Source organism: Opisthorchis viverrini (genome assembly GCF_000715545.1).
Source record: "Opisthorchis viverrini unplaced genomic scaffold opera_v5_164, whole genome shotgun sequence".
NCBI lineage: Eukaryota > Metazoa > Platyhelminthes > Trematoda > Opisthorchiida > Opisthorchiidae > Opisthorchis > Opisthorchis viverrini.
In genome coordinates this window covers 1,119,030-1,141,869 of record NW_008751819.1, presented here as the reverse complement: position 1 = coordinate 1,141,869, position 22,840 = coordinate 1,119,030, and the positions used below count along the sequence as shown (strand labels likewise).

The 22,840-nt window shown below is 44.0% G+C and overlaps 2 protein-coding genes across 2 annotated transcripts; one reads left to right on the top strand and one right to left on the bottom strand.

Moving 5' to 3' along the window:
* Window positions 1-1,960: 1,960 nt before the first annotated feature.
* Window positions 1,961-15,415, top strand: T265_07238 (hypothetical protein; the record flags this gene model as incomplete). Its single annotated transcript, XM_009172703.1, has 6 exons — window positions 1,961-2,389; window positions 3,743-3,868; window positions 5,619-5,682; window positions 6,407-6,488; window positions 6,779-6,883; window positions 15,205-15,415. The coding sequence occupies 6 exons, from the start codon at window positions 2,252-2,254 to the stop codon at window positions 15,413-15,415; spliced, it is 726 nt and encodes a 241-aa protein (XP_009170967.1).
* Window positions 13,334-21,564, bottom strand: T265_07237 (hypothetical protein; the record flags this gene model as incomplete). The annotated part of the gene is made up of 8 exons (XM_009172702.1): window positions 13,334-13,655; window positions 15,543-15,651; window positions 17,205-17,527; window positions 19,131-19,406; window positions 20,536-20,762; window positions 20,939-21,081; window positions 21,247-21,325; window positions 21,362-21,564. The coding sequence occupies 8 exons, from the start codon at window positions 21,562-21,564 to the stop codon at window positions 13,435-13,437; spliced, it is 1,581 nt and encodes a 526-aa protein (XP_009170966.1).
* Between the last annotated feature and the right edge of the window lie 1,276 nt (window positions 21,565-22,840).

Below are 22,840 nucleotides of genomic sequence, written 5' to 3'. Positions count from 1 at the left end.
GGATCGCTTCGTACCTTTCATTCGAGGTCACAATGAAATCTTACAGAAGGTTAAATCTAATTCAATTCTTCTTTGCTAACGGGTCATGATTAATCTTAAAGGTAGATCCTTATTAGTGGGGGTTATGATACATAGAAATCCACTACTCCATGCGGTTGAAGCCATTGGAAAGGATATCTGAACTCAATGGCTTTTGATCCAGTTTTCATAGGAAGGTATCATTCGTACATAGCTTCAAGCGTCATCTAGGGAGACCTTAACTTTCATGCGGCTGATCTCCCACTCAATATCTTGCACGATTGGTGAAGCTGTTTGCTGTCCTTGTTCCAGTGCCTAGTTCGGGAAATGACACACCGATGAGGAACACAACATCTTTGTTGCGAACAAGCGAGTGGGATAGCATGATTGTGAAAATATATTAGTGCACTACTGATGATGGCCATAATACAAACCAGAAGTTTTTAGCAAGGTTGAGTGGGTGGGTTGCAACACGTATAAAAATGAATACCATGCGAAAAAGGGAGCAAGTTGAAAAACAGAACTTATCGTCTGTTTGAGTTCCTTGTTGAAAGTCCGGGGGCGATAACGTGTTTTCCCCGCAGTGCGAATGCTACCCATGTTCCATAATTGCCCGTGGACTTGTGGAGAGATTGACTTCCGGCTCCCTGCGCGCACGCGAGTCTGTGTGTCGACTGTGTTCGGTTCTCTATATGTAGGTCAGTTTGCGTGTACATGGGTGTGTTAGCACATGAGGTGTTGCTACACTCACTAGACGGCACCGACAATCAATGTCCGACGTGGTTTGCGAGTATGAAAAAAGATAAGTCTCGTGATCCAGTGAGCGACTGTGAGGTGAAAAGTCAACTGTGTGGGTGACTGAGTAGCTACACGACCATGGCATCAAACTATTTCATTGGATGGACACTGTCTAATCTTGATGCAACGCTGTCTAGCGCTGTCTGGTGTTGAAACAAAGCTGTCATGTGCTGCACAACAAGGAAGTATTGTGTCTGGTCAGCACCTAGAGGAGTTGAGGGTCCCAGTAGATTTCGGGCACACATTGGTTGTTCCCAACAATCTGACTTTCCTGATTACCGTATCTAATCATTCACGGTAACAGGAACGTAAAAAATACGACTAGGTGTTTTTAACCTGGTTTACTCATATTCTCACATAAAAAAAGTAGAAGTTTCATCGTCGACAGCACGATGTAATTGTTCGGCACTATTGATTAGCTGCTGTACTACCGTGATTTCTTTTAAAGCCCTATTGTGAAAAAATTGGATAAATATGGACGGAAAGAGCGATAGACAGACTTTCATAATGATGAATTTGGCTATCATCCACCGTTGAGGAATAGCAAGCTTTCATCTTTCTTAGTATTTAGATATTTGACTGTTTGGTTTGTTGAAATTCTAACAGTCTCCGGGGAATTTTGATTCTGAGAACCTTAGAGCCTACCATTAACAAAACTATGTAATTCCGATTCTGATATTGATTTTCAACTTTTTACCCTACACTTCAGTTCAAATACCTGCGACTTTTGGACGTTTCATGCAATCGACTAACACAACTCGCATTTTTATCAAACAATAAGGTGAGGCTTACAACGGTATTCGTTAGAAGTTTAAAGTTAATTGAGACCTTATTAGTTTACGACAATCAACTGGAGAAACTAGACGATATAGCAAGGTAAGAGACCTCCTTTTCTACACAAAGCCCAGCTTGCCAAATCTCAAGATATTGCACGCACAGTACAACATGATTCATCGGATTGATTCCTGCTTTTTAAACTTGGTAAACCTAACGGATGTTCGGTTGGATACGAACAAGATTGAACATATTTCTTCCGAAACGTTCGCTCATTGCAAATCATTGACTGACTTGGATCTTAGTTATAATTTGCTAGAGAGTATCGAGGTAAGTACGGATGTTGTTCCAGCATTCACCAATCATACTTTCAGTTTGTGCGTTCAATAAGAAAACTAACCTATGTGTCATTGAGTCATAACAAAATCCGATCTCTTGTTCCACTAGCACAATGTAATTCAGTGAGTCAAGCAGGAGCTTTTCTCTCTTATTCGTCTTCTAGCTACTGGATGCAGATGTCAGCGATAACCTGATTACAGACCATGCATTGGGATTAGAAGGCTACCCAGTTATCCAACGACTAAACTTAGCAAACAATCAAATTTCTCAAATGGACGATTTAGACCCTATTCGGTAACCACAACGTCATGAATGAGATTATATGAAACTCAGGACTTTAGCGTCACTGAATATCAGCAATAATCGGTTGCAGAAACTACCAAACTTTCACACGTGTTTTCCAAATCTGGAGACCCTGGAAATGGCCGGAAACCCTCTGTTTATCAACGATGAGTTGTTGGTAAGTAATCGCTTTACTTGGCTTGAATGACACCCATAAAACAAATTACTAATAGATTCTACATGATTTCTCCCGCATTATAATGTTATGATAACATAAAAAAACTCAATACCTCAAGCACAGAACTGGCCATGGTGGCCAAAAAACTGGCTACCGAGATAAGTAAGATCCAAATCATCCAAACCATCTAAAGCCAGCTGTCACCAATAACACAGGGGATACCTTTGAAATTAGTTTCTTGCTGCAGTTATGACAATAAGCCTAAGTTGAAGAACAAAGGTTCTGGTTATCTGCCAGCACAACAGAATTTACTCCAGGAAAACCATTCACTGGAGAGGCCAGAAAGCCCACTTCTTCTTATAGGCTCATTTTCGGTGAACGACTGCACGGTGCTTAACGTGCTCCGCACAGTCCGGTTTTATACCTCTCAAGGGCGCATTCCTGTGTGCAGAAGGTGCTTTTGAAATGTATTTAGTTCACGTTATTACTATGGTATGTGAAGCTAAAGACGGCTAGTTGGTGCAGACGAGAAATTACGGACCGACAATTCGTGGTTGAAACCAAGCTCTGGCAACCTATCAGCATCTCAGCCCTAGGGTCCCATTCGGTTTGCGTGACAGAAGGGCAATAAAAGCTTGGTATGCAAAGAAATGGTAAGAGTAGCGCAGCTTATATTGATTACCGTTGCTCGTAGCATGAACACAGCAAAGGAATGAATTCTACCGCGACCTAAAATAACAATATTTTTATGTGCGACCAATATTGAAAAGATTCCATATCAGTTAACGGGGAATTAAATGGCTATATGTTCTATTGCAGATGTAAAACCAGAGTTGATCAACTGACGATCGGGTGGAGCTTGTTTTATTTACCCAGGCTTGAACGTTTTTTACGCATTCGACGGTGTGGAACCAATTCTCCTATCTTATTTGATATGAAAACAATAAATTAAAACCAGTACAGAACTTACAGATCAGGAAATGTAGTAAGAACCCCAAAGATGGCCGATTCCTCCGTTAAACCGTGTCATGGAAAGTTACTTCAAATTCACTCCTCTTTGAATGAGAAATAATGCTGTAACTGAGAAACACAAATAACGTAGCCATTTTGACGGATCTTATTATGGCTTTCGCTGACCTTTGAGTTTTGTTCTTTCGGTTCCTCGGAAACGATTTGTTTCGCGTATCTCATCGGTGTATATGATTCTGTCTAATTTGATATGACGCAGTTGAACATTTTAACCCAGTCGGACTTTACCAGGCTTTGAAGCCAACTACTTAGTAAGCTGCAACTTCGGTCTGTATTCCTACTTTGTTTCCTGTATCGTTCACCCTGATATCTTTCACTATATAGGATGACTTGGCTCAGTGTGAAATGCTTCGTGAGTTGACATTGGACGACAACACTGAATCCACTGATTTCAGCGAGCTGCAAGGGAAAGTGTCAGAACGGGTGCCACAGTTGTTCCGAATGAACAATGTAGGTTTCTGTGTTCTGATTTCACATTCACACCTAAACACCCAAGTGTTTGCCAGATTCACCTCGTATGGATGCCACGTTACTGGTGAAGCCAAAATACCCTCATTGTTGAAATCAACAAGGCTAAAGACATCCATGACTAGGTCTTAGTTGTCTATAGTCGGGCGTATGATGTGAGGCAACCGAGTAACTGGAGATACCCCTAATGCTCATCCTGGAGAAGTTACTTTTACGTCCTTTGTCACACAGTTATTGCAGTGGCCCATAGCTAAGTCAACCCATTTCCTTTTTTAACATCAGATGGTAACTTACTGAGTAGTCACATCAGCTCACGGTCTAGAAGCAATCGGCTATGAGAACTGAGGACTTTCCCCATGATTCCTCTGACCGAGTTACTGGAATCGTTTGAAGTGCTCCAGGTTGAAATACACAGTACCAAAACCTGGACAATAAGGCAGTGACCTGATGGTTGGCCTAGCCAACAGTCGAAAAAGAGGGACTGAGGGGCGGGGATTAGTGTGGTTTTTATATAGGCCCTAAGCTGTAGCCAAGGACTAGAATTTCTGACTAATGTGGCTGACAGAGGTAGCCTAACATAAGAGTGTAAGTACAGCGATATATATGTCCTTCTTGGTTGCACTTCACAGGCCAGATGAGATAAGCACCACATCCGGCTGTAGCGTCCCTTAGCTTTCTGACCGTGGGGGATAACTTGCCAGCGGTTATAGTCAACCTCTGTGAGATCAAAGTTTCGGGATCACTAAAACAGCTTGTTCTAGCCAATACTCACCCTTACGTAAGACGATGCTGATATTTCTGGCGAAAAATAACTCCTGTTGCACAACTTCGCGATACCTTGGAGCACGACCTGAATCCGGACGTGAGTAGTTTGCTCAATTTTCATCAGTACTTGCAACGAATGGCTTCTGCTTCACGGGCTGGTATTACCATCTAGTTATTTGAGGCCTAAAATACGATAATGGGAAGACAACTCTTGGAGTTTTTATTCATCTAAAGACGGAATAGCATTTGAAGTCCAACGCACAAACGAAACGCATTAAGTTGAAGCCAAGGAATGGCTCATCGATTTCGGTGACATTTTTTGTAGGGAGCCATGGTCACATAACGTCAAGGTGCTTTATGAGAATGGGTGAGTAGTGGTGCCTTTCCAATTTAGCGGTTGACCAAACATTCTTAGCTAGAAGTTAAGATCCAAAATTCCTGTTGAAAGTTTGGGGCTAAGAACCACACCCGAGATTCGCTGATGGCGTTTCTTGATGGCGCCTAATCCGGGGTTGAGCATCTGGACAGATTGATCGGAAGCGGACACAATTGAAAGACAGACCGGGCAAGTGCTCCTTAATCACCTGGTTAAGATGCGCGCATGTTCAAGTGCCTGAATAATCACAGTAGCAATAGGTGGTGTAAACACTATGCACTGTGTGGCAAATTAACCCATAGAAGAAAGTACCCTAAGCGAAAGGGAGCAAATCTAGACGAGGAACTGACTCAAACTGGCATCAAAACGCAAGAATTAGATAAGTTTGTAACTGGACTATTTTAAGATGTTTTCGTCTAGGTGCTTCGTTGTAATCCGCAAATCTGGGATAACAGTGTAATACGTCTTATACTAATCTCACTACATACTATGGCAGAGCACTGCTCGATAAGTATTTAGTTCGCAGGCTCTTTGGATTTTCCGTTCATCGGAGCTTTCATTGTAAGCAAGCTTTTGTTGTTTTGTTTTTAGACAGACCTCAAAAAACGGTCGTCCAGAAATACCGATGGAATGAAACAATGTTATGAGCACAAAAGTAAGCGCATCCGTGTCATCGTACGACAGGTTTTCCTTGCCATAAATAGGACATAGAGGCGTTCTCCATTATCCACGGCGGAGTCCATACTCCGCAGTCCGTTTCGATATTCTTCTTAGATGAGAAAACTGGCTAATGTGTAAAAAAGAGGAAAGTCAGGTCTTTCACCAGAAAGAAGACCAGTCACGTATCTGTAGACTTCTGTGTAGAACAAACCTCCAACAATTTCAAGTTCAGCACCACTCATTGGATATATATATATATATACTTGAACCACAAAGTCAGAATTGTTGGATAGATATTTTGGAGAAACATTATGTTGTAAACTGTCACACAATACCATCTGAAGTAATTCTTTATATAAAGACGACTCGTCCGCAGGACATATTGCTTCGCTCCTCGAAGAGCACGATTTAGTGTAGGACCACCTGACCAGGAATATCAATAATTCGTCTTAAAACGGGCAAGGAATGGAGTGCTTTTAACACCCATTAATAAAGAAATGTTCCATTTTATCAATTCGTGCGTGAAACTGTAAGTGATTCCAAAAGTCTTTCATGGGATATCGAACTTAGCTATAGGCCTGCTGAGAATATAAGGTACGACACAACTAAAAGAGCGTCCAAGTTAAAACACTTAAGAGGGGTTCTTATGAAGCACGATATACTTCCAGCTAAAAGTTGCTTTTTGTACGTTCCAAAGCAGCCATTTTTTTATTTTTTAGAGCAAGTGTATGACCTCATTGAGAGGCAACTCGCTGCCTTGACAAGCATGACTGCCCCGCTCCAGGCATCGTTGGATAAAAGGTGAGCTGCGAAAATACAAAAAGCTGTTTTCCAAGCACAATGGAGTCCGCCACGGCTGGCGATTGTGAACAGAGTGGACGGAAACCCACTGTGTGTGCCTCACCAAATACGGTCACCAGCTATCCTTCACAATATATCCAGCTAAGTACACATTGGATAGCACCCATGGTGGTGATATTCTCTTTTACTTTCTTAATTCACACTATCATGGATATATATGACAGCTTTCTGTCCTACGTTACTCTGATTGAGTTCTCCGATGCAGTATCCATGCCTTCTGTCTATTTTAGCTTCGATGCTGTCAGTCAACTTTTTGCTAAAGTTGATGAAGAAATGGAGAAGCGAACCAGTCGCGCCTTGACCGAGTCAGTCAACATGGCCAGATCCAGTGTAAGGTATGTTCTTAAACAATATACTATGCTAACTTGTCGGACTGACTACCATGAATGCCACTCTATGAAGACAAATGACGTAATCAGAGATGGCTGTGGCGGACAAAACCAGCCCATAAGCATTGGTGGCTCTAATTAAAAGAATTGGCTGGAAGATTGGAGTGAAATAAGGTTTCAAACCATAGTCATAAGTGCACGTACTCTTACGTACTGTACTTCGTTAAGTCATAATACCCGCATCTCCAGTGAAATAAAAAGAAAAACATCATTTCTGCCAAATTATCAAGTTCACTAGTCAGACGTGCAAGAGTATCACCGGTCGGACTACGACCAGAGAGGCCACCAGTTCGAGTGGATCAAGACATTTTACTAGTGGTGTACCGCGGGAACAGTAACTGAACTAGTTGATTTCCACAAGTCCACCGGCCAACGATGGTCCATTCCACAAAACGACTCCTCTGGTTTAAGGTTGAAATGGGTATCGGCGCCAAAGATTCCAGAACAACCCAACACCGGCGAGGTTGAAAAAAGGCTTGTTAAAGGTGTTTCATCACGACAAGCCTGTCATTTTGATATCACGCCAACCGAAATTCCAAGCATCCTTATACCGCCTAAGAGGATTAATAGTAATGGGAAAAGTTGGACACAGAACCAGTTAATCAAACCAGTTACCCATTCGCTTCGTTGTTGACTTTATGATTTACCTCAAGAACAAAATCAATCAATGGTATCTCCAATGTTCTCGGTTTGGGCAAGTACATTTATGCATGTATATTTATCGACCAGAACGGCGCAGAGGCTGATGGCTGGTGGAAATTGCTAAGCATCCCGGTGTGAATTGGATAGAAGGCGTAGAACTAGCAGGCGTGTGGAGAACGGTTTTAAATCAGGAGAGCTGAAACGTGCTGATATATGGTTAGCAGAAACTGGGGCATTAACCGAAGTGGCTTACATCTGAAGTGCACCTAATCTCAGCTACCTCCTCCCGGCAAAACTAAACTGGTGTAGAGCCCACATACCGAAATAGCTCACTGAAATCTGTCAGTAGCATCCAAAGTGAATCATCAGTTGGACCATATTGAAATGAAAGCTTACGGAACCAAACCATGCCGGAACTAGTTTGAAATTCCCTCAACCCACCAACTGTAAGCTCTAGAAAAAATTGAAAAAAAATCGTTCAGCTGTTATACCATTTCCGTACCCATCTGCCATGCCACGCGGAGGCAAGGGGGCTGGGATACTGCCAGGTCGCCCAAGCCTAGACTGGAGAAGTCGAGGGGCGGTGGTCGGGTTCGAACCACCAACATTCCGGTCAGTAAATTCGTGCTCTAACCACTTGGTCGATCTCGCCCATTGGCTCTAGGCAACTTTGCTTACAGAAAAGAACCTTTGATTGGTATTTTATAGTAAACTAGTGTGCTAATGTGAAGAGACATCACTGGTTCCCTCTGCCTCACACGCTGGTCAAATTGGTGACCTGCTCACTTGATCCGATAGGTTTGTGTCAAAAGCGAAACGTTGACCAGTTAAAAGCTTCCGATTGTTTACCGAGCACTTCTGAAACAACCTGCAGTTCAAACGATGGGCTTAAGTTACACGCATCATTTGCTCAAGAAATTTTCAGTTGAAATGCCGTCCAAACACCAACTTACTTGATGTGAACTATGGTGGACATATAAGCTAATCAGCTGTTAGTAGCGTGAGGTGGGCTTACGCATTCGAATCTCAGAAAGTTCCGGGATGCTGGCATTTCCGGACAGGCATGAAATGGGTATGTAACCTCTCCGTTTTTCACAACACTCACCAAAGCACTGTCCTATTCCTGGATTTTTCTAACGGATGGTATCACGATATGTAAGGGCGCAAAAGATGCTTCGTTTCGATTATCTTCGCCACCACTAGTGCTCAAACAAACCATACGCGGACCCGAACAAGCCTCTTTCTAAAATAGCTTGTTATATACATCAAGACAGGGTGTGACAAAATTTCGGCGGCTGGTGCCACTTACTGAACAGGATATCCATTATATCAGATAATACCTACCCAGGCCAGATGGCTAATGAAGCATTGTCGAAACTGAGCTACCTTGTTGATGCTAGCGTCCGATCTCTCATGGAGGATCCTGTGAAATCGTCATTTCGGCCCAATATATGGTGGTTTGAAACCCACTGGCATATATATATATATATATAACCTTGTATCCGGCACATTTTTGCCTGTAGACAGGGGCTAGACTGTAGACACCTGCGTATATTTTCGATAACCTAACACAACAGCATTCCAGCCTGGCATGGATGTGCCATTAATGGAACGTAAAATGGAAGAAGGCAGAAAAAACTAGCGTACGCAGCCACCCTGGGCGAAATGACCTAACTAAAGAGTTGTCAGCGCATTCATCGGTTCCATTCATCTAACCACTCTACGTTCACCCGGAAGCGCGAATTCAAGTTACACAGGGCTACCCGAAAAGTGGGGATGATTTTAGCCGGTCTCATGAGTGTTTGTGGTCAGAGAACCATTGGACAAATTCACTAAAAACAACGAATTTGTCCCCAGGCATTAGGATCTCCTCATTAGAACTGGTTGTCAATGAATCCTAAGAGAGTCCTGTTTTTCAGCTGGTATTTATAAATCGATTCAGTTTTGAATACTTTGGTAAATTGTTTCCTTAAACGCTTCACCTTTCACAGGAACAAAATTAAGGACGCCTTGGAATTCGCAGCAACGAAGAACAAACAAGACGAAGATTGAATGCAATGTGGTCTGGAATATATTTAACATTTCAGAATAAGTCCTTCTTTTCTCTGCAAAATTTACCAAAGTAGGAAGAATAACGGGCTGGTTATCAGTGAATGACGGACACTGAGGTCTACAGGTAGATTGGTAACAATAATAATAATGATGAGTAAAACTTCAACTGTGATACTCTTACGGTGCCTAGCTGCCACGCACCCCAAGCACGAGGACCTAAATACTGCCAGGTCGACTAAGCCTAGACAGGAACAGTGGGGGTGCAGAAGTTGGGTTCGAACCAAGGGCCGACCGGTCTGTACGTTCGCGTCCTAACCATTAAGGTATCTTGAGCTGTCGGGCATTTCTTACTAATGTCTGATTTTAGGTGATATCTTGGGAGAAACATTACTTGGTAGGTTGATGGTTGACATGGATGTTCCAAAACAAACTAGGGCTGCTGCCCATAATTGTGAACACAACTGGGTGGCGCGAAATCCGGTTAGCTGCTGCGTATGAGTATGAGATGAACCGCCAGAGTAATAAGAGCAGTATCCGGAACGGGGTGGATTTTGGATAGTTAGTTGACCATTTAAGGACGCTCACACTGAAGTGGAAACCTTGAGATTGAATGATAGTTCACTGGAAACCAACAAACTCAGTTGGGCTAGCGGGCGATATAGGTCTGACAAGCTACCAACATTTCTTCACTCCTTTGAGTGACAGCAGGGATGAAGTACTTCACTAGTGATTAGAGTAAACTTACCTAAATTCCTGTCTCGTGTGTTGTTCAGCTGATCCAGCCGAATTCATGGTCTGAGTAGTTCCAGAAGCGACCGGAACGGATAGTCTGGGTGAGGTTATCCCTAAGCTTCTCCATCCGCCTATCACATCCATCGCTAGAACTCAAAGTTCCATGAAATCTGAGTTCACATACCCATGAGCTCGTGATCACTCCTTATACCATTGCTTCCACCGTAAAAATGGTATTTATGCCGCCCACGCATTCCGACCTCACACACTCCATCTCGTCATTTTTTGCGCTATTTATCCACTGATTTTCACGGTATGTGTCAATCAATACGCTCCCATCCCTTGGATCGCGACATCACCAACAATCCTACGACATTCGCTGAGGATGCAGTTCTAAACAGGGGAAATGTGCCAATTTTTTCCCACACTCGTCAGAATCGCAGTAATTGAACGGTTCAGCTACACGTGTCCTCGTGTTTTCAGCAAATCTGCTCTTTTCGAGAATGCGTTCCGCTCAAAACATACGTACTGTCATCACTGAAAACGTTGAGGATGGGTTAATCAGTCGAAAGACCCATCATTTCCCCGCCGAAATTTGTAGAACTGTTTTTTCATTACAACTGTACTCCTCCGCTTCCTGAATATAGTTAGTTCATTAACTCGCACCCCAGCCCAAGACGAAAACGAAGAAGTTGCCAGACTCCAGGCACAAAACTTCATCTTATCTCCGCAGACATTCCGACCAAATCCACGACTCTGACCAAATTTCCACTGCTCGCCATGTCACTCAGGGATGCCTGCTGTCGCTACACATCTGTAAGCCTCCTAGTCCGAATTCTATCCTACCCATTTTGTTGAGTATTTGTGCTCCAGAACTTGCTCGTCCTCATTTGGGTAGTCCCTCTAGACGGAAAGGATCAGCCAAAGTTGCTTTCTGTCCGGTTTCCATATTTACGTCCAAATTTCTGGAGTCATGCTTGGATAAGCAAACTCTGCGAGATCTGCAAAATGATTGCTTTCTAAGTCAGCATTTGTCTGGGTGCCGGTGACCTACTGGGGTAGGTTTCACGCGTGTGATCCTCCGTCCCAGATTAATTTCTTCAAACCGAACTGGCAAGCGTGGACGTCTTGAAGGTATTCGACCCGATGTGACACGGAAACCGATTGCCACACTAAAAATTTGGGAACTGCATCCTGACTTTGGAAACTTTCTGATTAGAAACAAGTATGCCTTGACAGTGATCCGATTCAGCCTAAAGTCAACGCACGCGCTCTCCAAGTTTCCGTTCTTCCCCCAACATTGTTCCTCGTGCCCAATCAACGATGTCCTATCCTGTTCAGCGCACACGACGCCGACATTTATACACTTCCGCAAGATATACTTAATCTCTTGACCACTTCGGCAGAACGGGAGCCAGGGCTACACGTCGCGTTAACACTTCAACGGCTGCTCATGTTACATCTTCCTAGCCTACGCAATATGGAAGCTAGTCTGGTATCCACCGAACTTTGGGGAACCTGTCAGTTTCCCACGAATCAAGAAGCGGACCTTTTTCCAGTCGCTACCAACGACTTAAGGGGTAACACATGATAATCCGAAACCTTCCTATATTCGTTTAGAGAGTAGGATCATTCAGGCTAATTTGCAAATGAGCGCACACCTCGTATCAAGTAGAGTCTGCTGCCCAATTGACATGGCAGACTGAAAGAAACAAGGAATCTGATAGGCGTCAGGAGGTGAAAAGCCGGTGGTGTGCTGGAGAGTTTTCGCAAGCCTCAAGAGGAGTGTTGTGACGAAATCATACATATGCTTCTCCTGCGTACGTTGCAGCCTTTCAAACCAGTTGAACAGCGCACACAGGTGGCTTCCATGTAGGTACTATACAAACACATCTGGGGAGCTCTGAATACGCGTATCTTGCAAGGGTTAAACACACCGATGGTTAGAACCAAACACTCTTCAGAGCCCCCAAAATTCTCAACACATGCGTAGAATTCCACTTGGTTTCGCCTGATACCAACTCTTCACCTTGAGGACGTTTTGCGGGATTTATTAGTACGCTTCGACATTCCTGCTGGATGAATGCAAATGGATCATGGTAGCTACATTGACTTCAATATGCACTAAATTTCAGACAGGGNATTCCTGCTGGATGAATGCAAATGGATCATGGTAGCTACATTGACTTCAATATGCACTAAATTTCGGACAGGGTAACTAGCACTACACATTTGGACCAGAGCCGATTCCGACCTCATTTTCGAACTGCAGTCTGGTTACGCTTTCAGGAATTCATGTCTCCAGTTGGAAAACTCCTTATTCATCAATTTAAACGGATATCCGGTATTGGTACAATCCACAGTAGCAACGCCAACCACTGCATTGGCTAGAGTCGATAACCTTCGTGAACTAATAGTGCCACTTCTGGACGCCAGGCAACGCTGCTATAGGTAGCGGGCTAACTGTGAAGCCAAGATACAGCTTGATCAAACTGTTACCTTGGAAGACCTATCGGCCCATTATACATTTCCGGAAACCACTCAATATTTGTTCCTGTCCAGTATGACATTGGAAAACGAAAGCGAATTCGGTCGCATTAAACAGGTGTTCGTAGCCAATCTCGCATAACTGACAGGCGTAAGAATGCCGTCGTATAGAAGGTACTTACAAACACAGTAATGCACGAGCATTAGTATTTTCTTCTCAGGACAAATAGGGTGTTTTAGGTGCGAAATCTGAGTTGACTATCAAGCCTAATGTCTTGACACAGTCCACATGGGTTGGCCAGCTAGATTTCTGATGATGTATGATACTCATAAACGCATGAGTGGGCGGGTTGCTTGTCTGACCATTTGGCAGCTACCAGCCACTTCCATCAGACGCACTTTTCCGGTAAGGTTTACCATAAGATAAACGAGCTGGCGATGGGTTCACGAATTAGGTGTTTTATGGGAAAAAATGCAAATCTTCCAGCAGGTAATGTATTAAGTATTTCATAAAAATATTCACAATTTCAAATCCGGTGAAACACAAGAATTATACAAAGACACTGGGGAATTGTTGGTGGAAATCAGGTTGTCATTCTGGTATTTTTCTGGTAAAAATCTTTCGCCAGGTGCTGAGCAAGATTGGTGAGCGTCGGGCTAGGTGTTGATGGTCCCGGTTGATTTGAATTCAGTTCATCTTCGTCTAGGCCCCGTTTGACAAGGTTGAACCAAAACTCGCTCGTCCGTTCCCAGTAGGTAATGTATGTTTCATTGGGTTCCAGAATGGGAGCTTCTTCAACCAGTTCTAAATGGAAACAGCGTGGTGACGGAGGGCACAATCAGACTTGGTCCTAATTACAACAACGCAATAAATAACCTGACCAGGCAGAGTTAGTACATCGAGCCGCCTTTAGTTCGGTTTGTGTAAGCCACCAGAACGGGGTTAAAATAATGAAACATTTGATTCAAGTGACAGGTCAATTAAGTACCAAAACTGGGAACAACGGTATCAGTTTTTTAGATAAACCAACAACGGCCTTATCCAACAATAAATGAAAAGTGTATGAGTGTTCGGCCTAGTTAGGAATGTGTAAGGGAGTCACGACCCGGCTACTAGGTTAGCGCCAGCCAATATTTGCTTCCCGTAGGGGGAAGTTGCACCATAAACGTCAAAAAACACAGGGGTTATTCGTCAAAATCCTATGAAACTATAAGGTGTGGATGTTGAAACCACGCCGAATCACGGGACATCCTCCGGAATTAGCACGCAAATCAACCGCACAGTAGTTAGTTGTCATTGATGATTATACTGCCAAGATTGTCGGTCATTTTGGAGCACTTTTACCATACGCAATAAGGGTGGATATGCCCATCGGCGAGTGATATTATCATGCACCCTGTATTTGTTCCTCACAATGACTTTCACACAGCCTCACACCGTGGTCCGTTGAAGGGAAAAGGCGTGGCAATCAGCAATGCATAAACAACAAAGTACGCCTTGGCCCGAGAAATGAAATCAGGTAGGTTCATGAATTAGTGACATGAGTGTGGCACAGCTTTTCCACTAAAATGGACAAAAAGTGACTTTCTCGCCCTGTTCCCCTGACATATATACTCGTAAGGTGTAGTTAACTGTCGGGACAGTGATTCATACAAGCAGAGAAATCAGTCAACAGAACGTATTTTTTTTCAACCGGTGGAAGTAGCGAGTGGATTCAAATGGAGTGGTTACATTTCAGACCATCGGCCGACAGCACGTGTGAATTAAATACGATCCTGTGACTCTGTATTGTCCACTTTTTGTATAGGTGCTCATTACAGGCTGAGGGTAACAATTCACGGTCGTCCCATGAGCAAACTTAAAAAGCAAACGTGAAGACATTTAAAGAAAGAAGTGCACGGCTGTTGGAGTGTACGCAGTGACATCAGGATCCAGGAAGCTATATCGTACTGTCTACATCATATGGTTAGAAAACTTCCCACAGCAAAGCACGGACTGATTTATTGGCTTCGACCTGACTTCATCAAGAAAACCCTTGCAAACAGGACTGGAAAACACCATATCCTCCCATACCTTGCAGGTCAAATTTGGGATACCTGAAAAAAAAACAACCACTCGTCTTACAGATATTCGCTTACTGACTGACATACATCGACGCTAGGTTATACCCTACGTTCCAGAGTCAATTCATTATCGTTGCGATAACAGTCTACTTGCAAAAGGTCTTGGACAATATCGGAATTTTTTTGAGAATTACCAGCGAACAAATCTGGCAATGTGGCGCCTTTTGGTTACATAAAAAATGAGTTATTTGGAAGGTTGGGTTTTTATTTAGTTCCTTTATCAGTTGAAGGCTAACTGGAGTAGCGCCTCAACAGAATTCCGAATTTCAAAATCAACCATCGCGTCCAATCACCAGTGACAGATGGTGGTCAAATAGTACATCCACAACAGATTATATTAAGGCAGTTGAGCTGACGTTCGCGCAGATCCCTAGGTCCATTGAATGGGCGCTTCCCGTCCCGTACGAATATTTTGACTTAAGCTTTTACAGGATACCGTGAAACTCAGCATTAAAAGTGGTAAAGAGACAACTTTGTCTCACTATTTTCAAGTGTGATTACTTTCGAGACGTATAGTAGGAGACGAACATAAGAACTATGCGACCAAAGTAGAAATACGGAAACATACCTTCATCGTCACCATCATCGTCCGATGTGCTATCTTCATCGCTGTCGACATTCATTTCGTGAGCATCTTCTTCGTCATCATTCTCATCCAAATCACTTCCATACCACTCCTGGAATGAAGAACAGGAATTTGAGGCATCGAATCACAATCGAAACTTGGAGTTTCGTGAAGGAAGCACACAGGTGGAAAGTCCGTGCATGCATTTGCCACAAGTCACCTGCTACCGAAGTTGCCCAACACTTCCGAAGATCCGTTCTCATAAGCTAAATACTGAAAGCTTAGGTGTTAAACTTACTACTCGGGGTTGGACATGGTTGACGCCACATGAAACTTGCAAGAATAAGGGCCAAGGGGCTGGAAAGCCGCTCCCGTAAGATAAGGTACACTAGCCGTGACGTGAAAACAAAGTTGACCTTGCGTGTCCGAAAGATTAGTTGGTATTGTACCACATCATCGTCGGACGAACAGCTCTCTTCGGCACATTTCCGGACGACAGCAAAGCTCGAGTTCCGCACCGACACAAATCGAATCACAATCGAAACTTGGAGTTTCGTGAAGGAAGCACACAGGTGGAAAGTCCGTGCATGCATTTGCCACAAGTCACCTGCTACCGAAGTTGCCCAACACTTCCGAAGATCCGTTCTCATAAGCTAAATACTGAAAGCTTAGGTGTTAAACTTACTACTCGGGGTTGGACATGGTTGACGCCACATGAAACTTGCAAGAATAAGGGCCAAGGGGCTGGAAAGCCGCTCCCGTAAGATAAGGTACACTAGCCGTGACGTGAAAACAAAGTTGACCTTGCGTGTCCGAAAGATTAGTTGGTATTGTACCACATCATCGTCGGACGAACAGCTCTCTTCGGCACATTTCCGGACGACAGCAAAGCTCGAGTTCCGCTCGTACCGACACAATCAGCAACAACAACACTTCTCAGTCGAAATGAACGTGCCACGACTGCACCGACGGAACACGCTGAGCATACCGGAATTCTCACATCTAAGCAGGTAAACAGACACGAGCACAACCACATCATTTTTAACCGCCATTAATCCGGTGCGTTCGGTATACGCTGACAGAAGCATGGAGAAACAGCAAAGTGTCCCCGATAGGCTTGAAGACGGGGATTTCCCACAAGAGATTGGGACAACAGAGCTGCTCATTTGAATAATCTGGAGACAAATCTGGCAAACATTAGTTGATATAACACAGTACTTCCAGGATGGGGACCGCGTGATCCTCACTGTGCCTGGTTGGAGACACTACAAGATATGGCTGCCAGTCGATGTCAGTGGGGTTCTTCTTGTCAGTTTCTATCCAGATTGCCTGAGTGAATGTCTGGAGGTATAGGCACCTCGGAATGATTGTGGTAAACTAGCACTAAGTCCCTCCTCCGTCCACTTTTACTCTTTTCTTTACAATAAGGCTTTCGAATAAATCATGGTTGCACGGCAGCGAAGCACTGGTGTTGTGCACTGATGTCATGCTGTCGATGATGATGAGTACTTCAATATAACGGAGCACACTTCTGTCACGAAAATAACTGGGGTAATTTAATATAACTTACTTATAAAAAAGGTATTGAATGTAGCCTACCAAATCTAAATCATGTGATAATCGTCATTTCAAGGTCCAAGTTAATAGCAAGTCTGCTCAACATACTTGTTCCGCCTGTGTGCCAGGATACAAACACTGCCACGAGGCCGGTCTATTCAAGTCTAGGGAGTAGAAGTCGTCCAGAGTGACTTTTCGATCGCCCACTTCGAAAACGCCACCGTATACGTACAGCGTTGATCCCAAGATAACGAATCCTGAGCTGGACCGGGCGGGTGGGAGGATTTGTTTGAATGTATCAACTTTATTCGTCAACACCTGATCACCGCTTCCAGTTGCATCCTTCGTTCCCAAGGTAAGGGTGAACACACCATGAGCAAGTTGTGACGGGACCACGGGAACCGAAGTTCCATTGGGGGAAACGCTCATCTCTAAAAGGAGAGTTTGGGTTGTGAAAAAAAAACACGAAATTAATGTTGCACACAAAATTTGCCCATTCCATGGGCATTTGAAAACCATACCTGCAGTAACGAGTGAAGTGAACCCCAAAAACTAACCGGCTAGCATGGGCCGGTGGATTCATCTGCCAAACACCTGAACAATTAGATGACACGTTGAAATCCTTTTACAAAACATAAACTAAGGGTAAGACAGACAACAACAAAAAAACCCTGGGAAGCATATGGCCCTTCTACCTACGTAGACGTCGCTCAAGGATCCAGATAGCACCACAGAAAGAGATTTGAAATGCACCAAAGTTCAAGCAAGTCATTAGGCTGAGCAGACAACCAAGGCAAAGAGTTGAAACGTCTGGCGAAAATGTCCTGAACTAACCCCCCCCCCCCCCCACAGAATCGTGAGATGCGCACCGCTGCGCCAAAAACAAAGGCTCTCCGGAGTTTTGTGAGATGCGCACTGCTGATGATTCCCAATAAGGATGACACAGCTGTACAGTGCTCCTCGGCTTTTCAGCATAGATCGGCTTCACTTACAGGACGAAACCTCCACAAGGACTACTTGCGACATATGTTGACCTTACTGGCATGATGGATTACCAAACGGATAAGTCAAAACCTCCTCACTGTCTGTAATTCAGACACCGGAACAATTGAGGGACTGTAATAGCAGAGAAAATCAGTTTGTTCGTATGCGAGGATAGAAAAAGGACTGAGCTGAGCTCAATCAACCGCGTGAATCAGGATGCACTCATATTACATCTCTTGCACAGTGGAAACCTCAAGTCGTCCTCATATATCACGAACTGCACGACAACTGTTCTGCTGGGGGCCAATTTCCGACTACCTAGGTTTGACAACCCCTCCCATAATGATCATAATTAGCTACAAAACTTGCACAGCAATTAGCTAAAAATTGCTCAATAATGGATGAAAAGAGAACAGTAAATCGTGTCAATAGTAACGCGAAGATCCAGTAATGTTACATAGACGAGGCAAATCTCTTACTGTCAACAAGATCAAGTTCCTCCATTATTCTCTGCTGGGACCGACCGCCCGACTGACTCGATAAATCCAGCTCGTTGGTCTAAGATGTTATCCGTGGGAATCGGCCCAAGGCTATGTAGTTATATTAATATCACTACGTTCGTCACGGAAATTCCGTTCTGTCATCATCAACAGCCGCATCAATACAAACACTATCGTTACTTATCTAAACAGGCAACTTGTGTTGGCGACAATGGACCACTAAAACGACGTCGTCTTGGTGACGCCACAGTGCAAACCATGCATTAGGAGCGTGTAAAGTAATCCAGTGCGAGGCTACCAATAAATCGAGAGTTGAGAATTGTTTTGCTGCATTACCACAACCAATCACCTCACGATCCACTCTTGGAAACATTCGTATCCAGGGCAATTCGACTCCTTTGCCGTAAAAATGCTGATAATTAAGTTCACTCAATCGTGCAAAAAACGCAACACCCATTCAGAAAAGTGCCATTAATCAAGCTCCCAGCAAATTGAGACAAAGGTCACACAATCCTAATTTGCAAATGAATGTTTGACTTCGGATGATTACCTGGTTCCTTTTGTCCCGTTTCAATAGACGCTGGTGTCTGTCTTGGAAGGACGTAGTTGAAAATGTGCCATTTGGCTTTGTCTAGTTCGAAGACGAACATATCGTTGTGAAAGTGACCGAAAACGCATTCGCCGTCGTCGGTCTCAACGTCATGCACACCGCCAAACAGTAGGGCGCTATTGGCAGTAAGTAGGACACCGGCCATCGCAGTTCGGGGTGGCTTTGGACGTACACCAGATTGTCGTACAGTAGAACTGTTGGCTGCCAAACCATCTTCTTCATAAATAAGATAGTGGGCATAAGAAGGCTGTATTCATTTATGAGAATGCAGAACAGTGCGAACAGATGTATTATAGTGTGATTTGAGAGACAAAACCGTCCGACGCCCTTTGAATAACAAATTAGTTTAATGAAGGAAGTTTGATCGAAATTAACGGGAGATAAACCTAGAGATTCTACAGATGGCGCCGTGTGCCGATTATACTCCAGAATGTCGACTCACAGATCAATCATTCAAGAGTGGCATTAGAACGGTCTGTAGCTTCGAACGTTGGATCTACTAAGAAGAAAGACCACGCGTGGGTACCAGTTTTGCGGTTACTGAAGTCACAATTTTCAAAGCAATTCTGATTGGGACAAAATAGCAGGACTGGAGTGTGCGTCGGTTTCACCACTTCGTCAGTAAACCATGCGCATGGAAGTGATTTGCTGAACGAAGTAACTTGTATAGTATTTTTAGACATTTAGGTGCATGTTCTGCGATCTACTCTACGCAACAAGCTCATGGGTAAACCAACCGCGTTTATTGGTGGAGAAGTCAGTCCTGGCTACTGATTCCACTGCAATGATTGGAATTGAGATCGCGCGTTTTCATCAGGTAATCCGAAATTCCGCCTTATTTGGATAGTGGTAAATTTTTCCCACATGCACGGTCACAAACGATTTTATCAACTCGACTGATGGTGTCGTTTTCTTCTTGGTAATGACTCACCTAGAAAAGCTAAATAGCCCTCCTCATAAAGATAAGCTTGGGAGTGGGTCATTTTGGAGACCGCCCATCTCTTTCCAAGGTTAATCAGTGCTCTATTGGCGTTCCGTACCAGCAAAGAAACATGCACACAAACCAAAACAAGTGACAGAAACTGTGACTGATACTCTGTTTGTGATTTCATTCCTGATAGTATGAAAATGAGGCGCATAAACCTAGCAACATCTAGGTTACTAGACACAACTGAAAAGTAATAGAGGCTGCGATGCAGAGAAACCATCCGCAAAAGTGACATGTGTGGCAGTGAAGGCAACGGTCTTATCAATTTCTTTGTATTTCGAATGCAAGATGGGTAATAGGTTATGGGCTGAGTGCACGATACATGGATGTATTGAGAAACGAAATCGATTTACTTACTTTCAAGAGTGATCCGGAAAAAGTCAGTACATGCAACACCTCTTTCCACCTCTTTCGATAGCGCTTCCTTTCTATATCCACCAAGTATGTAAACCGTTTTCAAATCTACCCCGGGAAAGAACAAACAAGCAGAGCGTGGAGCAGGCAAGTCACCAGCTAGTTTGATCATTGTCCAATGTAAGGAAGTGATGTCGAACTGCCATAGGTCATTGAAATATAAAGTTTTCCTGTGTATGTGGTTTTAAAAAGATGGGTCAATTGACTAAATACCTCCCTGTGTCGCTGAAGCCACCAAACAAGAGGATCGAATTTTTCCAAGATAACATCCTGTGCCCACTTCGTGCGCAAGGGCCAGAACCACCTTCCGCACTAGAGCAGATAATTAGTTTCCAAGCGAACGTACCGAACAAGTTCCCACTTACGAGTTCGAATACGAAGAGACCACAAATCCTTGTAGTGGTAGAAACGAACTTGTGTGGGAGAAGCATATTCACCGCCAAAGATCCAAACACTGGCGGGGATAGCGTTGGTTTTGATGAAGACCGCCTACAAAAAGCTAGAACTGGGAGATATGGGGTACCTGGTGGCCAGAACGCGGTGGAGGTGTGGTTGGCGACCGTACGAGGTCCCAATTCATAGTTCCACAATGATAAATGAACAAGTCTGAATACATTGTTGTCTAAGAAATAAGATAAAACGCATTTCATTCACTTTTTTGCCATCGAAATATTCGCCTCCGAACAGCAGTAGCTCGTTGGTTTCCGGGGATGCAGTGAAAGTGAAGTGTGACCTGAAAATAGCGTACATTTACAATAAGAAGGCACACCTTGGTGACGGTGGTGCACATGCAATTACAGTAACTTCTGTCAGCTTTTCTTGCTCCTTTTTAAACTCATCTATAAGCTGTTCTATCGATTGTTCACCTGAGGCCTTTTCCACCTTCATAACTTTCTTTTCCAATTTGAGCTGAGTCTTTTTTACAGTCTTTTCGGCTCCCTTGCCCTTTCGTTGTTTGTCCTTTTTGCCCATTGTAGCAGTTCCGGGAATACTCAGACGATAGACTTGGAACTATCCTGTGAAAGACACCAATGATAGAATATAGTAGCTGTAAAATGGGAATAAGTGATAAATGGAGAAAGATTTATATCCAGTTCTATGCGACACCGAAGTCATGGATGCAGGTGAGTACTCGTCCAGAAGTAAATATGATGGGACAAGTCTCTTGCAGGCCTACTGGCTAACGCGTGTAACTAGTCCGTGTACCCGAGTAGCACTTTGTGGATTTGACTGCTCGGTTGTATCAAAAAACGCTAGGAGTAAATATCACGAAATGGGTTCGGTCTAATCGTTGTTAATTATCGAAATGTTCAAAAGAAACCTGCTGCTCAAGCGACTTGTTCACTGTCATTGTGCGATAGACGTGTCCTCACTAGACTCTTGGGCCAAACTTTGTACTAATGAAAACGGACGGCACGAAGAATCACAGGACGCTCACTATTAGCATGTTTCTGTGTCTAAACCATACAAACCAAAAGGACATGGTTGTGATAGACCGGGATGCCCTAGTTGTGTAGTGAAGTTTCAAGCTGGTACGACTGTGTGAACTTATCGTAGTGGACAGCTGTTGGTAGAACGTGCCTCCCACCGTAACTGAGCTACGCCTAATTAGTGCATCGAACACCGTGAATAGTGAGCAACTGATATCTAGACCAGTTCGAGTTCTTGTGGAGGTGAGCAGTCGGAGAGCACGAATTCGACAGCCTACGGTAACTAATCGTACACAGGACTCATCTCGCAGCACATGAGCCCTAAAGCCACTAGTGCAACCCGCTGCAACAGGAGCAGAATCAACTTGGACCCGCCACTTTGACTTGGTTGTCAAACTTGAGTGCTGCGATGATCCCGGGAGCTATACTGGCTGGAACGTCGTTCCACAAGGTGCACCCATGCCAGAAAGGCCAGAGCTGAGCAATCAGACCAAGATCAACGAAACCCCGTACTCCGAGTAATCGTGCTGAGGCGGTTGCACTGTCCTCTGCGATAAGTGTGAAGGGAGCATGTCAATATTCGTGAAAACAGCGATTTTGCCTTTCCTCGAGGAAGGACGGTTTAGAAAAGGTCAGCCCTAAAAGCCGCACAATCCGGTCGCCCAACGATTGGGTAGGAACGCCGGCGCATTATTCAATACGGTCGAAGTACTTTTACAACCAGAGTCGGTGCTGTTTAAAAGGCACTTGCTGCGCGCAGCCACATCAAGAATCAGGCAGTAGTGCATTACACCCTGCGCCTTCGAGTTAGGCCAAAC